This window comes from Mastomys coucha, unplaced genomic scaffold (genome assembly GCF_008632895.1).
Source record: "Mastomys coucha isolate ucsf_1 unplaced genomic scaffold, UCSF_Mcou_1 pScaffold21, whole genome shotgun sequence".
Classification (NCBI taxonomy): domain Eukaryota; kingdom Metazoa; phylum Chordata; class Mammalia; order Rodentia; family Muridae; genus Mastomys; species Mastomys coucha.
In genome coordinates this window covers 178,600,660-178,613,173 of record NW_022196904.1, presented here as the reverse complement: position 1 = coordinate 178,613,173, position 12,514 = coordinate 178,600,660, and the positions used below count along the sequence as shown (strand labels likewise).

The 12,514-nt window shown below is 50.2% G+C and overlaps 1 protein-coding gene across 5 annotated transcripts in view; it reads left to right on the top strand.

Annotated features, from left to right (window-relative positions):
* Positions 1 to 12,514, top strand: part of Sh3pxd2a (SH3 and PX domains 2A) — a 210,116-nt gene that overhangs the window by 83,812 nt on the left and 113,790 nt on the right. For 4 of the 5 annotated variants that reach the window (XM_031390612.1, XM_031390609.1, XM_031390611.1 and 1 more), the window contains one exon: positions 8,325 to 8,401. In XM_031390612.1, the coding sequence (XP_031246472.1) occupies positions 8,325 to 8,401 (77 nt within the window). Of the gene's footprint in view, positions 1 to 8,104; positions 8,177 to 8,324; positions 8,402 to 12,514 lie in introns of those variants that run through there. The other variant, XM_031390614.1, reaches the window with a different exon arrangement.

The following is a 12,514-nucleotide window of genomic DNA, read 5'->3' as shown; positions in this document are numbered from 1 at the left end:
GTAAGAATTGGATGAGAATATAAATAGAAATGTATAAGCAATGGAGTTCCCCAAATATCTGCAGGCATGGTTGTCGGTCAAGGAGCAGGCAGCCACAAACCATGCGGGCGTGACAGGCTACTCAGTCCGTTCAGTGTCTGCAGGGGCGTCTGGTGGCAACCCTGGCTCTCAGTGTTCTAGAACACCCTCCTTGTCTGCTGTCTTGGCACTCATCAGCCACGTGGCCAGGCGCATACGGCAAAGTTAAGCCACACCACCTGTGCCCAGATCTGTCAGTCATCCAATCAGCTGTGTGACTCGGGGACATCCAGAACCTGTCTCTGAGATTTCATCTTTTCGGCTTTGGTCATGAGAACTTCAGAAGGTCGGTTTACAGAGAGCAGGAACCAAGCCTTATTTCATCTTGTGAAATAGGTGGGGACCTGGGGCCAATCGCCTGGGGCCGATGAGTTCTTGGCTCTCTGAAACCACGTCCCTGGTTGTAGCTCTCATTGCTGGGTGAGGATTGGGATAGGATTTGGACAGAGAGAAGATGGCCAAGTTGGAGACCCTGAGCAATGCTCCAGCCTGCCTCTCACTGGTTTTGTGAGGTTGGTCAAGTCATTTCTATAAGCTCAACTTTGACCTAAGAAGAGAGGACTGGCATGGGATGGCTTCTGGGCTCTCTTACTTTTTACCGCCATGATCCACGGAGCCATGTTGACAGTGCCAAGACCTAAACTGAGCTCATGTAGTGTCAGCCGGCCCATCCCAGGCTACAGATGTGAAGAGGGAGAACTCAGAGGAACTTTGTCCTGTAGATGAGGAGTATGATCCACAGGCATGGTGTTGCACGCTTGGAGCCCCAGAACTCGGGAGGCAGGAAGATGGAGAGTCTGAGGCCGGCAAAATAATAACAGTAACAATAACAACGGTAATTATCAAGAAAAGCATTTTTAATGTGCTGAGACAATGGCTCAGTAGTATGTGGCTTTTTAGCATGTGTGTGAGGCTCTGAGTTCAATCTGTGGTATAAAAATGAACAAACAAACAAATAAATAGTGGTCCTTGGTCTTAAAGGCCCAGGAATTCGTGTGTTTTTACTCTCTGTGGCTGCCTGTGATCAAGCTGTCACCCATTCAGCTTGTTCTTACACATCTATGACCCACACCCTGGGGTGTTACCCCAGCACCCCCTTCCTCAACACAAATGTACCCCACTCTGAAGCCACCTTGAGCTCACTTCAGCTGCTTAGATGAGCCTGGTCACTCTCATCATTGGATTTTTTTGATGGGGTTCCTGTCTCTCCCTGGAACCTGCTTCCTACCTCTGTTCCTAGCTCCCTCCCATGTGACCCCACCGAAGCCAATCTCACACACATACACACACCTCACCGAAGCTAATCACATACACACACACACACACACATACACACCCCATTGAAGCTAATCTCATACACACACACACACCCCACCGAAGCTAATCACATATACACACACATACACACACACTCCATTGAAGCTAATCATACACACACACACCACTGAAGCTAATCACACACACATACACACATACACACACACACACACTCCATTGAAGCTAATCACACACACACACACACACACACCACTTGAAGCTAATCACACACACACACACACACACACACACCACTTGAAGCTAATCACACACACACACACTACTGAAGCTAATCACACACACACACATACCACTTGAAGCTAATCACACACACACATACACAACACAGTCTTCTGTGAGGGAAGGGCTGTGTCTTTCACATTTTTCACATCCTGGCCCCCGGCCTCAGTGGGGAGGTGGGCGGGCCAGTGGGTTGGCAGGTGGGCTAGAGGGCAGACCCAGCAGGTGGGCGGGTGGGTGGGCTGGCAGGCTTCAGCTCCCAGGCCCACTGACCTGCAGGAGGTCACTCAGCCTTGGACCTTCAGTGTCCCCATCTGTAATATGGAAGTAACTCCAGTCCCTTGTACCTACATTAATGGCTGTGTGAGCTCAAATAAGAATCAGCAGAAAACATGGTGCATCACACTTAGCCCAGGCCATGTCTGTCTTCTCCTAGTAGAAGGCGTGAATTCATAGGTTTGAGAGCTGCTGAACAGTCTGACTATCTGGGATCTGTGTTGCCACTGAGCCAGACCCCAGAGAATCACCCCAGGCCTTGAGGTGATGCTCTGCCCCTGCAGAGCCAAGCAAACTCCGCTCTGACTGGCCAGGTCTAGCTGAGGTTTCCTTGCAAGGAAATTCAGACAGAACCCCCCCAACTGCTCAGAGGCTCAGTAGTGAACAAAGTCACTGCTGAGCAGGATTGCGGTCCCCGGCTACAGAAGGCAGGCCATTCTGCTGTGGCCCTCCAAACCTGATGCCTGGCCACACACTGTAGCCGGCCATGCCACAAATAGAGGCAGCCAGGAAGCTTTGGCCAGTATCCCTCCACCCCCTTCCTGAGGACAGCTCCCACAGGGGTGGAGTTGAGGCAGCAGAGCTGAATGGGGCCCTTTATCCCTCCCCAGCTCCCACTGGGAGGCCGAGCCACTGCCCACCACACCCACCACACCCAGGCCCGGGAGGACATGTGGCCTCAGCACCAGCCCCTCTCGTAAGCAGGCTCTCTGGCCCCACCGTGTCTGGGTCCTGGAAGATGAGTCCCGCCCTTGCCTCTGAGATGGCAGTCCCAGTGTGTAAGGAAAGAGTGTGTGTGTACATACACGAGTGTGTACAGGAGAGAGATGTTCAGAGCAGGGCCAAGTGGACACACACTCACTAGTGTATTGACTGCACTCAGTACAAGTCAGTTGCCTGCTGCATGCAACGCCTCATGCTGAGCGCTAGGGACACGTCTATTAGCGTTGCTCTTGTAGTCTGTTCTGCAGCAATACTACGAAGAGAGGCCCTTCTGAGCATGACCAGAAGTGGTGCACTCTGGGAGTGAACTGACTCCTGCAAAGTTTGGTCTGACCTATGTGCATGCGCACACGTGCACACACACAAACACACACAGACAGGGAGACAGACAGAGAAACAGAGGCAGAAAGTATAAATGTAGGAAATTTAAAATAAAATAGTATTATTCTGAAGCTGGGCATGATGGCACAGACTTGTAATCGAGCACTTGTGAGGCTAAGGCAGGAGAATTACCACCAAGTTCAAGCCAGCCTAGGCTACATAATGAGTGCTAGCCTAGGCTACAAAGTGAAGCCTTGTCACAGCAACCACAAACTGCCACAGCGAGGGATTATTCTGGCTGCTAGAAAGTGGAAACAGAGAGAAATGGGTTCAGTGCAGCGTGAGCAGCTGCTGGGGAGGCCGAGATGGGGAGACGGTTGAGTCCAGAGGTTTGAGGACAGACAGACTGGCTTGAAAAATAAAGGAGAAGAGGAGAGGAGGGATAAAGGCAAGGAAGGAAGACGGATGCAAAGGTTGGCTCTGCAGGGCTTACGTGGGCACTGGCTGGTAACTTAGCTCCAAGGAAGGAAGACGGATGCGAAGGTCGGTTCTGCAGGGCTCATGTGGGCACTGGCTGGTAACTTAGCCCCAAGGAAGGAAGACAGATGTGAAGGTCGGCTCTGCAGGGCTCATGTGGGCACTGGCTGGTAATTTAGCCCCACCTAGCGTGACAGCACTGTCTACACACTGTAATCTATCATCCACACTGTGGTCCTACTGGGTGGACGAGAAGGCTGAGCTATGGAAAGCATACCGTGTCCAGGGACATAGTGGTGTGGCAGCTGACATCGAGCTTGGCAGCCCTAAGTTGTAAATTTTCTTGTCCCCTTGAGCCTGGTTCTGGGAGCTAAAAATCATCACCTGACTTCCCAGGATACCACAGACCTTCTAGCCGTGCGAGCTATGACAACAGCAAAGTGAGGCAGGGCCTCACTCCGTAGCCCGGCCTGGAGCCCATGGCAGTCCTCCTGCCTCAGGTGTCTAGCACTTCGGTACAGACCCATGCCATCCATCACACCCAGCTAAGGGTTATCCTTTCAATCCATGGCAAAACGCTGAAGTTTTGCAAGTCTGTTTCCCTGCGTGTAGGAACCAGGGAGTTGGACGAAGGGCTTGCCTAGAATGCACAATGCTCTGGGTTGATACTCAACAATACGTCAACTGGGTGTAGGGACACATACCTGTAACACCAGCACTTGAGGCGTTTCTCCCGTAACTTCCTATAGAGGGTTCACCATGACCGCCAAAGATACATGTTCAAGTCCTAAGCCCTAGAACCTGTGGCCATAGAGCTCATTTAGAAAAATATCTGTGCTGTGTGATTAAGTAAAGGACCTTAAGAAAAAACCAGGGCAGGTCAGGTGGCTCAGTGGTTAAAGACGCTTGCCACTGAGCCTGATGACCTGAGTTTGATTCCTGGGACGCATGTGGTCCAGCTTCTGAATATCCTCTGACCTCCCGTGATCTTAGCTGTGTGTATGTGCAATGTCAGACTCATGCTCATGTGTATGTGTACATGCATGTCCTAGAACTCACATTGTAGACCAGGATGGCCTCCAACTCACAGAAATCCATCCACTTGCCTCTGCCTCCCGATTAAAGTCAGAGCCATCATGCCTGGAATTCTTTTTTAAAAATGTTTAAATCTTATTTACTTCAATGTCATTATAAAGATATCCTTGCAACACCTTGCCCCAATAAACCCTTAGCTCATCACCCCTCCTTTTTCCCTCAGTTGCCCCCCACCCCCAACCCCACTGAGGATCTGACTCAAGCGTTTGTAGAGCTTAGGTTCCAACAGAGAATGCGGAGGTCCCAGCAAGCAAGCATCTGCTACCTGCCTGAGTCAGGCACAGCCGGAACCCAGGGCTCCTGCTTGAAGTCCCAGCTCCTCAACCTAGCCCTGAACGGCAGGAAGAGGACCCTCCACTTTGTTCCCAGATAGTGTGGGTGGGTGCTTAATCTTTCCATCTTTCTAATTGCCTCCCAGGAGTGAGTAACTCCTGCTGAGCTGGGTCTATTTCAGGTCAGAGTTTAATCTGCCCTGCGGTACTTATAGTATTTCTGGGGCAGCTTCCCGCAGCTTTGAAGAGAGGCAGCAGCCAAGTCTGCCATAAAGGGGCTGCAGACATTCACAAGCAGCCTTTAGTGCCCCGTGGTCTCGGCTCCCTTAATGGGGATTTCCCTCCCCTCATTTTCCTCTTTAATATGGTCCCTGGCATGGCTTTCTCTTTAATATGGTCCCTGGCGTGGCTTTCTCTTTAATATGGTCCCTGGCGTGGCTTTCCCACTGTGGTTGGGATTCCTCACGAAGAAGTCAAAACCATGGAGTCCCTTCCAGGCCTCCCCTCCCTCATCCCTGTGGGCTGACTAGGCCAAAACATAGTATAGAAAAGCATTGCTTAAGAGAGCTACACTTCTAGGGTTCAGAGAGGCTGACTGCGAGCTGCCCTGCACTGGAGCAGCTGAGCCCTGATCCTCGTGGAAGGACTGGGGGCATCGCCCATGGCTCGGTTCCAGCAGCCAGTAGGACCTGTGCTCCAGAGCCAGGAGAGGTTAGATCAGGTGGACCCTTCTTTCACCCTCACCTCACCCGTCTCTAAACCTCTACACTTCCGGGAGGCCTGGAAGATAGTCCCTTTATCCGTCACTAAGTGCATCGACAGTCCTACAAGACAAGGCTCTGTCAGAGGTACAGTTGGCTTTGGGATGAAGGCTGGAAGGGGACCCCAGATGAATTCCACATCTCCTTCCCTTCCTCTCTTCTATTCTCTCCTAGGATGAGAAAGGGTAGGGGTGCCACATTTGGAAGTTGAGGCCTCTCTAGGCTGCCCATAGTTTCTCCCATTCCTCCTATGGTCCTTTAGAGTCTCGATGGGCACCTCAAGGCATCTAGTATCATAGAGTTCTGGCTGGTCTGACAGACATCTGGCTCCGGTGGAAAGCCCAGAACCCCAGCCCGGAGACACCCTATCATGTCATCAGTCCTGAGAGTGGTCTCTTTGTACCAAACATCAGCTTAATGAGAAAGGCCACTTTACACAGTAACCCCACAGCCACATACGTATGTGCCTGTGACATATGAGCAATAAAGTGACAGGCAACCAAAAAGAAGAGAGAAACCAAGAGGCAGGGATGCGGAGGGCATTTCCCCCATGAGGAAGAGGGTCGCTAGTGCCTTAGTCAATCAACATTTGGCTTCTCTGCAAGGGAATCCCACGATGGAGTTCTAATCTGCAGGTGGGCAGACACTTGACTCAAGAGAGCATGGAGGATCTTGGGGCAGATGCTCGGGTGGGGATGTGGCAGAGCGTATGCCAGCAGGTACTCAGAGGAGCACATGCTGTATGACAGGCCATGCTAGGTGGCTCCTGGCGGCAGACTGGGCAGTCAGGTCACACACACTGGATGTCCTGGTAATCCTGTCTCACCTATGCAGGGGTGGTGTCCTATACTGTGGTGACAGGGAAGTCAGAGGCCACTGTAGCCTCTCTTTGCAGGACCCAAGGTCTCCTACCTTCTCTGCTCTGCTTTATGGAATAGCCTGGCTCCACGTGAAAGAACCCTTCTAGCCAGAAGCAGCAGAATAGACACCCTTGGACACAGCTTTCGACGATAGGAGGGGGTTGGTGTGCCATCACCCCCTCTCCAGCTTCAGATGGGAGAGCCTTGAGGAGGAACACTATGAACCACCTCCGCAGCGGCTCAACGGGATCAGTCTCTGGCTGCCCACAGAGAGCCGCTGGCCTGCACAGTCTCCCTCCCAGCTTTGTCTTATTCTTCCTTCCCAGTGATATTTACTCTGCTATCATTTCTCATAAGTGATTTGCACTGAAATTCTCGTTCCTGAGGTTGCTGTGGGGCGAATAGCCTAGACCAAGTCAATGGTCTCAATTAGTCTTTTACTTGGAGCCTGACAGAAACGGAACTGAAAAGTCCAAAGATAGCCCCGGACTCAGAAAAGGCCACATCCATTTTCTGGAGTAGCAAAGGGACCCGCCCCTCTCCAGTGGTCTCTTGGCTGTCTGTCACTCCAGAGGTGGTTTACTGAGCTCATACCCAGGCCAGGCAGCTTAAATTCTTCCATTTTCTCCTCAAGCAGTAATAAAGTTGGCCACTGGGGGTGCCGGGCTTTCATCGAGCCCAATTATTGGGTCCTGCCCACTATTGAGCCGATCACTGTGCCACTGGTTGGTTAGGCTGTGCCACGTGCTCGCCTGTTGCCAGGGGATGTGGTTAGCCTGATTGGCACTACAAGGGTTAACATGCAGGAGGACTTCTCCAAAGGATAGTGGGGCAGATGGGGACAGCAGATAGGTGTTATAGCTCTGGGTGTGCCCTTCTGGGTACCTTGGTATGTCACCTATGCCATAACACACAGCAGAATGAGGCAGGTTCCCTAGGAATGGGTATAATATTCTAGAAAGAGGATAATCTCAAGCTATGTAATTCTCAAGCAAGCCTTCTGAAGAAGGGATGGGCAGTGTCTCCGGACACTGATACCCACTGGACCCAGAAGTCTCAGTGTATAAGGGCTTGGGCCTCAGACTAGAGAGTTCTGAGTCTAAGTTTGACAGGTTGGACTGGGGATGCGGCTCAGGAATTGAGCATTTGCCTAGTATATGTGAGATCTTGGGGTTCAGTCCCCAGCACGGGGATCCTGGGATAGAACCAGCTACATTTACTAGTCCGGAAAAGAACCACGTACTGATGTACTCATGACTAAATGTACCAATGTGTTGATGTGTCTGTGACGACCGAACACACCGAATTGTTCATCGTGACTGAGGGGCCAGGACTTCCTGTAAGCCTTGCCCATACCTGTTTGTGGGATATCCCAGCCTGAATGGCTGCAGGCTTTGGGTTCAGAGGCCAGCGGAAAGTCTGACTGGAACAGCCATCGTCTCTAGTTGCTTGTCTCACCCTGGAAATAGCCACCCACCTAAGCTAAGAGTAGGAATCGCTTGCCTGCCTGGCTAGCAGAAAGGAATGCTGATCCCTTAAGGAGGGGCTGGAAGACAAAACATAGCATATGGGTTGGGCCTCGTCTCATATTTACTTGTGAGGTAACTAGGAAGCCACGCCCTAACATTGGGTATTGATCTTGTCACAGACCCAGACAAGGTAAGTTTACTAGGTTGTTCATAGAAGCCCAAGATGGCAGCCTCCAGGGAGAGGCCCTGGGCCCTCAACCTTGGGCGCCTCCTGCCTCCTAGGAGAGGTGACAGCTTCTCTCTTGCTTTGTTGGCCTGGGGGGGTGGGGAGCGGGGGCAGCGGAGGTGCTGCATGTGGGGACCGGTTGAAACAGGAGGATCTATCTCCCTGACAGCTTTAGCCAGAATTGTTGCTCACCAGGCTTTCTCTTCCAGGCAAGATCCTCTTCCGGAGGAGCCACATCCGAGACGTGGCCGTGAAGAGGCTCAAGCCCATCGACGAGTACTGCAGGGTAAGGCTGGGGCTGGGGTAAGGGAGCGGGGACTCTGGGCTCAGGCTGCTCCCGCCTATAAAGGAAGATGTCTGGTGTTTCCTGGATGAGGGTCGGTGGTGTGGAGTGACTGTCACTTGGGATCAGTCACTTCTGGGGCTAGACCACTGTCTGGGGCAGAGGGCAGAGGGTTCACTGCTAAGGCTCCACCCCCTTCAGAATGGATCCATGTTTGTAAAGTGCTGGGTTAGACTTTGTGCCAACCTAGGAGCCGTGTGTAGAATCAACCCTAGCGGTGGTATTTGTTGCAGGTAGGCAGCTTATTTCTTTTATTTTCTTTTGAGTGTGGCTTGAATCAGTTCTAAGCACAGTGGCATCTGGAATACACATTTGTTTATTCGCATAAGTTTTAATAGATGCCAGTGTACTCTGGTTGGTGTTTCTCTCTCTCTCTCTCTCTCTCTCTCTCTCTCTCTCTCTCTCTCTCCCCCCGCACCCCCCCATGTATGTTTTGTATAAATACAACACCAAAATAGACAATGTCTAATAGCAGACAGGAACAGCACTATGTTATAAAATAGAGCTTGTTTGTTTTTCTGCTTGTGTTTTGGTTTGGTTTGGTTTGGGGGGGCATGGTGCTAATTCTGAACCCAAGGCCTTAATATCCCTTCTGTTATCCTGATTATAGTCTCGGACCTCCCGGAAGATGCTCATTAGTGTTGCTGCTGTACGGATTCCAGACTGTTTGGGTTCAAAGCCCTGTCTAGCTTTAGGAACTTACCTCACCTTTTCAGCCTGTTTCCAACCCTCATGGGGGAAGAGGGCGGTCCTTCCGCTGTCATAGGGAAGAGGGCGGTCCTTCTGCCGTGGGGGTGCAGTGAGCTGACGTGCTTTGGATTCCCATGTGCTGTGTGGCTGGCTCAGAGGAAGCATTCAGCTGCCGCCTTTTGTTATTAGTACAGATCACAGACGTTTGTATTCAATAAATAAGTAAACATTTAAGGGTGTATAAACGGCATAGAAGGCAGCTCAGCAGTTCAGAGTGCACGTTGCTCTTGAGGAGGACCTAGGTTTAGTTCTCAGCACCCACACAGCAGCTAACAACCTAGCCTAGTATGGTCAATACCTAAAAAAATAAAATGTGAAGTATAAAAATAACTAATAAGAATAAAAAAAACGCATTAAATAATTTACTGTTATTCACGATACCACTGGCTTTAATCGGAATAGAATAGTTAAGTTGGACACAGTGGTATGTGATTGGAATCCTGTAGGCGGGAGAGAGATGATAAGTCTCAGACCAGTTTGAAATACACAACAAGGTCATGTCTCAGAAAACCAATGCTTAAAGAAACAGTGTCATAGTAGAAGATGTAGGCTGGAGAGATGGCTCGATGGTTAAGAGCACCGACTACTCTTCCAAAGGTCCTGAGTTCAATTCCCAGCAACCACATGGTGGCTCACAACCATCTGTAATGAGATTGGATGCCCTCTCCTGGTGTGTCTGAAGACAGCTAACAGTGTGCTCATATAAATGATAAATAAATCTTTAAAAAAAAACAGTAGATGTTCAAAGCCCTGGGTCTGATCCCCACATCCTCTAAAAAGTAAAAAAACCAAACATACCTATAGCTCATTCATACCTATGGTGGAATGTGACCCAGGAATTCCAGGGAAGGGGCTGGCAAGGGAAGGCAACTTCTGCATGTTGTCCTCTGACCTCCACATGTATGCCATGGTGCATGTACAGATGGTTGTGGGCTGCCATGTGGGTGCTGGGAATTGAACCTAGGCCATCTCTCCAAGCCAAGAAGGAATGGTGGGGGGAGGGATGGCTCAGTGGGTAGCGGCATTTGATGTGCAAGTGTGAGAGGACTTGAGTTTAAGTCCCTAGCATTCATGTTCCAGATGTGGCCTCAAGCACCTGTGAACCACCCCTACCACCACACACACACACACACACACACACACACACACACACACACACGCACTGGGGTGAACAGACACAGGAAGATCCATGGGGCTGGACAGCTAGCTTAGCCGGGGATGGGGGAAAAGTGAGTTCCAGATTCAGTGAGAAACTCTGAGTCAAGGGAGTAAGGCAAGGAACGTTAGAATAGGTCACACACTTGACATCCTCCGTCACCTCTGTACATGCGAGACAGTCCTGTCCCCTCCCCCCTCTGAGGCTGGGCCTGGCAACACTCAGGAGACTGGAGCAGGAAGATGGAAGAGGTCATCCTGGGCTGACTCAAAGAGTCCTAGGGAGGGAAGAACAACACGATTTATCTAAGCGTGTTAGAGGAGAGCTGAGGTCTGTCTGACAACCTCACTAGCTGCGTGACCCCAGACAATGGGAATGAAAACCATGATCCCACAGGGGTGGCAGTTTAGTTACCCAGGAATGGACATCACTGTTAGTGACTTCAGAAATGCGGTCTCTGTACTGAGCTCTTCCTGGTAAGGCCTTTTCTGTGGTGGTTTGAATGGGAATACCCTACAGCTTGTGTGCACATATATTTGTCCCCAGTTGATGGAGCTGTTTGGGAAGGATTAGTAGGTATGACCTTGTTGGAAGAGGTGTGTCATGGGGATGGGCTTTGAAGTTTCGAAAAGCCCACACCATTTTCAGTTAGCTCTCGTGTGCTCTCTCTCTCTCTCTCTTTCTCTCTCTCTCTCTCTCTCTCTCTCTCACACACACACACACACCCCTCTTTCTCTCTCTCGCTCCCTATCTCTCTCTCTCTCTTTCTCTCTCTCTCTCTCTCTCTCTCTCTCTCTCTCTCTCTCTCTCTCTCTCTCTCTCTCTCTCTCTCTGCCTCATGGTTGTTTTCTCAAGACGAGGGCCCTCAGGCACTGCTCTAGCACCAAGCCTGCCCACCACCATGCTTCCAGCCGTGATGGCCTTGGACTACCCTTTGGAACCATGAACCCCAAATTAAATGCTTTCTTTTATAAGTTTCCTTGGTCATAATTTCTTGTCCCAGCAATTTAAAAGTAACCAAGACATTTTCTGTTCTAACATTTTATAACTCTAGTATTTTATAATGAGTCACCCTTGGCAACACAGATGTTTAAGTCAGGCCTGGCACAGTGGCATATGCCTGTGACCCAAGCATTTAGGAGGTGCAAGCAGGGGGATCAGGAGTTTGAGGTCACTCTCAACTGCATTCTGACCCTCACATACATAGACTGAGACTCCTTTTTTATAGTAAACAACCAGTCCTACAGATTTTAAATTGAGAATGGAGTCCTTAGTTGTCATTCCTTAGAGTCCAGGGAGATAAATGTTACCTTCTACTCCGCAAGGAACCCAGGTTTGAATTTTGTCCAGATTGGCCTGGGTCACATATTCTGCCTCATTGTAAACAATGAATGAATGGCCTCGAGCTATATATCTCTCTTCAGATCAATATCTTTTTTTTTTTTCCTCTTTAAAGGGCATTCACCATTTCTAAACTGATGACCGCGGCCAAGCATTTTATTGCCTTAAGAAGTTAAATAAATGAGCAAAGTTAATGGAGGTAGGGTGGAGGCAGAGGAAGCCTTCCAGCTGTAATTTATGGCCGAGATCAGCCTGCCTCAGAGCTGTGGAGCTGTCTGTGGAGCCTGAGGCGTCCATAGCTGACTGTGGGTCAGCAGAGGAGGAAGCCCACAGCAGCTTACCTCCTGGGAATCCAGCTTTGAACAGGGGAGCTATTATCATAATGGAGTCTGTAAGGGGTGGGTGGGGAGCTCCCAACCTGATTAGCAAGGATGAGAGCAGCCCAGAGTGGGGCTGCTGGCTAGATCAGGAGTTCACCATCTGAATGTCATTTCTGAAGCAGGACTTTATGAATGTGTCAGAGCAAGGCCATACCGACTGACCTTTAATCGTGCTGAATTAGGAAAGTAAGATCTGCCTAGCATGGTGACACAGCACCCAGGAGGCAGAGTCATGTGGATCTCTGAATTCAAGCCTAACTTGGTCTACCTAGCGAATCCAGAGCTACACAGAGAAACCCCCATCTCAAAGATGCAAAGCAAAGCAAAACAAACAAAAATCCAGAAACAAAACTACAAAAGAGAGGAAGGAAGGAAGGAAGGAAGGAAGGAAGGAAGGAAGGAAGGAAGGAAGGAAGGAAAGAAGGAAGG